Genomic DNA, 3,948 nt, shown 5'->3' with positions numbered 1-3,948 from the left:
GAGCTCGGGCCGAACCAGAGCGTGGCGAGTCTGGAGTTAGCCTTTCTCTTTATACTTGAATTTGGAGCATAACATAACATAGATAATTGTGAGAATTTCCAATATATAACATGGAACCCAGGTTTGAGCCAAGGACACTTGGGGATGACATATAAATACTTCCGTGATTAACTGCCCGTTCAAAGAACAAAATAACATGATAAACCATTGCATGTAGCGTCGGAGGACGAAAAAAATTAAGGCAGGGCAAACTTTTAGCATTAAAAAGTTTGACGTAAAACCAAAAGTAACTCGCGCTAATACTTCCATAGCATAAATGGTTTGATCCAAGTTTATTCACATTGAACCTCAAACCTAGTTTATCAAATATGCAATTTACAACAGGAACATAAACTACACTACGTTGTAGATTGCCAAGCAATTAAATTGATACTCTGACCGTTTGTAAAAAAAAATTGTTACTCTGACCGAACATTTGTGTGAAGAACCTCACCTCAAGTCCTGTAAACATCAGATCAGGCTCAGACTCCCAATTCATCTTATTTGCAATAATTGTAAGTTCAAGAGCAGCAACACATGACTTTGATGTGGATCAACACAGGTAACTGAGGCAAGGCAACAGTGATTGGGGAGAGCATGTGGAAACCTCTCCCCCATCTTCTAGTTAGATCTTTAAAAAATGGTCTTGAACTCTTGAAGTTCTAAAATAGACAGTCATCGTATGGGACAAGCTCTGTTAGGATCAGACTCACAATATGAACTTGATTCGTAAATCTGTAGGAACTAGGAATAACAATTAATCATGATGCAATCTGAATTTGGCATGAGAGTACATGTGGTATATATAATTCAGAAAAGACAGTTGTACATCTTCAGACAGTATAAACTGAAATTTACAAAGTTTCTGACTTGTGCAACCTTTATTTAATCTATCCTAGACCCCCCAGTCTTTACACAAGGCAAACCATGACAGCTATTCAGTCTTTACACAAGCCAAACTACAACGAGCTTCAGCTGGCAGTCATGGCGACGAACACGGGAAGAGCAATAGATGAACTAGGTATTCAGGAGGAGAGGAACTTGGGAGGAGAGGGACGGATAACCGAGGACGAGCTCCAGCTGATGGCCATGGCGACGAACAAGGGACGCCGAGGTTCAGCTGGAGACTATGGCAACGAACAGTGGAGGAGCAAGAGAGGAACTTGGGAGGAGATGGGCGGCCATGGCAACGAACAGGGAAGGACGAGCTTCAGCTAGCAGTCATGGCGACAAACACGGGAAGAGCAATAGATGAACTAGGTATTCAGGAGGAGAGGACTTGGGAGGAGAGGGACGGACAACGGAGGACGAGCTCCAGCCGATGGCCATGGCGACGAACAAGGGACGCCGAGGTTCAGCTGGAGACTATGGCAACGAACAATGGAGGAGCAAGAGAGGAACTTGGGAGGAGATGGGCGGCCATGGCAACGAACACGGAAGGACGAGCTTCAGCTGGCGGCCATGGCAAAGAACAGGGGACCAGTAAGAAGATGGGATTGGGGATGGGGTGAAACTCGCCGGGGCATGCTCATATCGACGAAAAAGGTTTCCCCGTTTTATATTATAAATAGAGGTAATATCACTAGTGATGCCTAAACTTGCCCTGGATGTTCACTTTGGTGCCTAAACTTATAAAATACACGTAATGAGGGCTAAAACTTGGCAATTTGGTTCAAATACGGTGCCAAACACGTTTGTCTACGGATTCGCTGCTGACTGGGCTTGACAGCGTGGCGTGGGGCCCCTTGTCAGCCACTGGAGAGGCGCGTGCCCGTGCCACCGCTGGCCTTTTTCCAAAATAACCCTTGGACTAATATTTCTCGCTCAGAAAAGCTCCTGGCTCGGCGGGACAGGGCACCCCGCACAGCTTTTTCCATATCACCTCCTGTTTCGTTGCATCTGGCAAATCAGTACATGCCTGTTCGTCTGCCTCGAGCGCTCCTCCTCCTCTGTCTCTCACTTCTGATCGTGGGAAGGCGCTGCCCCCGTGGATCGTGGCGATCGCATTGATCGTCGCTGGCGAGGATGGCGGAGCCCCGCCGGCGTGCTCCTGGAGATGCAGCCCCTCCTTACGGTGAGAACCACCTCGCCTTTCTCGACCCAGCTTTCCCCTGTTCGTGGTAGGGTTAAGATTGATTTCGCCTTCTGTTAAAAGCCTGCAATTTCTAAGTTTCTGGTGTGCGCTGATGTTTGGTAGATGATTATGAGTTAAAACCCCTATGCGCAATGACTCGCAGGCTTTTCAAACTAGGGTTTATATGAGAGGGTTTGGTCGGGTTAGAAGTGTCTTTATTTGGCTAATTTTGGTGACGAAGAAGAATCTGAAGTGAGGGCATATAAACATTACTTAAGATTTGCTTGTGTTAGAAGGATTAGGTTATTTGAAAAAGAAAGTACATTTGCTGAAATTTTGGACAGTGGGTTCTCTGAATATTTCGACAGTAGCTTTATCTGAATCTTTCTACAGTACCTTAACTGAACATGTGGATAGTAGTTGAACTGAATTTTTGAACAAATGCAGGTCAGCAATGCTGCATACTGTTGGAAATAAAATTATAGAATTAATGTAGTAGGAGAACAACATTGCTGGCAAGTACCCAAACAACATTGCTGCATTTTTTGAACTCCACTCAAACTGAATTTAGTTTGAGTGAACTATTTGTACTGTATTATAAAGTGTTGCATACTGTTGAAAATGTATTGTTGTTAACTAAAATTATCTTACAGCTCCTCAACTGAATTTTAATTTCAGATGCTTTTGATGGTCTTTTCTCGGTTGAGATACATCACAAAGGTTTCTTTTGTGGAACTGACAACAACAACACCTACATGGATTATGAAGTTGCATGGTTTGACAACTGTGACAGTGATACATGGTCCTTGTTATGGATTGATGACTTTTTGCAGCAGCTAGGTTATGACAGAGATTGTTTGAAGCTTGATGTGTACTGGTGTCAGCCTGGAAAGACATTGGTTGATGGGCTAAGAAATTTGACATGTGATGCAGATATCCTTGCAATGATAGCAGCAACTACAGAGCACAAGAACTTGTTGCTGATTGTAGACCATGGAGAGAGACTTGACAGTGCTCTCAGAGATGATATTTTACTTGATGGAGTTCCTGTACTTTCAAAGGTCATTACTCCAGGAAAAGAAAGCAAGGGAAAAGAGCAATATAGCTGCCCCGAGGAGAGAAGTGTGCCAAATAAGAGGAGGTCTAGGAGGTTATTTGTGGAAGGTTCATCCTCAGGTTGTGCTGATGAAGAATTGGAGGAACAAGATGGAGTAAATGCAGCTGAATCAGAGACAGATGAGGATTTCTATGATAGTGACTATGACATAGAAGATGGGGATGACGATCTCTATGTAAAAAATGTTGACAAAGAAGTGGATGATCATAGAGAGAAGGACACAGCTTGTGACTATGAAGCAGAGTTAGCAGAGGATGCTCTAGATGATTCACACTTACATTTGTCCAATGAAAAAAGGGAGAAGTTGAAGTACCACTTCAAGGGATTTAATCTAGAAACTGATTTGAATAACCCTATTTTGAAGCTTGGACAGGTTTTTGGTAATGTGCAGGAGCTGAGACATGCTATTACATCGTATAGCATTAGAAACAGAGTTCAAGTGAAGAAGACAAGGAACACATCCAAGAAAATAATAGCTGTGTGCAGTGGTGAGTGCCCGTGGTATCTCATGGCAAGCAAGGACAACAGAACATCCAGTTTTGTTATTAAAAAGTACTGTGATGAGCACACTTGTACTAAAGCCTGGAATCTCAAGGGATTGACAGCTCCGTTTCTCACTAGAAAATTCAAAGACAAGTTCAGGGACAATGAGAAGATGTCGTTGAAGAAATTTTTAGAGAAGGTGCAAACAGAGTACAACCTCATACCAACCAGGAGC

At 43.4% G+C, this 3,948-nt stretch overlaps 1 protein-coding gene across 1 annotated transcript in view; it reads left to right on the top strand.

Annotated features, from left to right (window-relative positions):
- Positions 1-1,929: 1,929 nt before the first annotated feature.
- Positions 1,930-3,948, top strand: part of LOC123120703 (uncharacterized) — a 2,771-nt gene continuing 752 nt past the window's right edge. The window contains exons 1-2 of the mRNA XM_044540691.1: positions 1,930-2,113; positions 2,792-3,946. Coding sequence (XP_044396626.1) covers positions 2,065-2,113; positions 2,792-3,946 — 1,204 coding nt within the window. The 5' untranslated portion in view covers positions 1,930-2,064. The remainder of the gene's footprint in view (positions 2,114-2,791; positions 3,947-3,948) is intronic.

This window comes from Triticum aestivum, chromosome 5D (genome assembly GCF_018294505.1).
Source record: "Triticum aestivum cultivar Chinese Spring chromosome 5D, IWGSC CS RefSeq v2.1, whole genome shotgun sequence".
In the NCBI taxonomy this organism is placed as follows: domain Eukaryota; kingdom Viridiplantae; phylum Streptophyta; class Magnoliopsida; order Poales; family Poaceae; genus Triticum; species Triticum aestivum.
The sequence above is the reverse complement of the archived record's forward strand: the minus strand, read 5'-3'. Positions and strand labels throughout refer to the sequence as shown.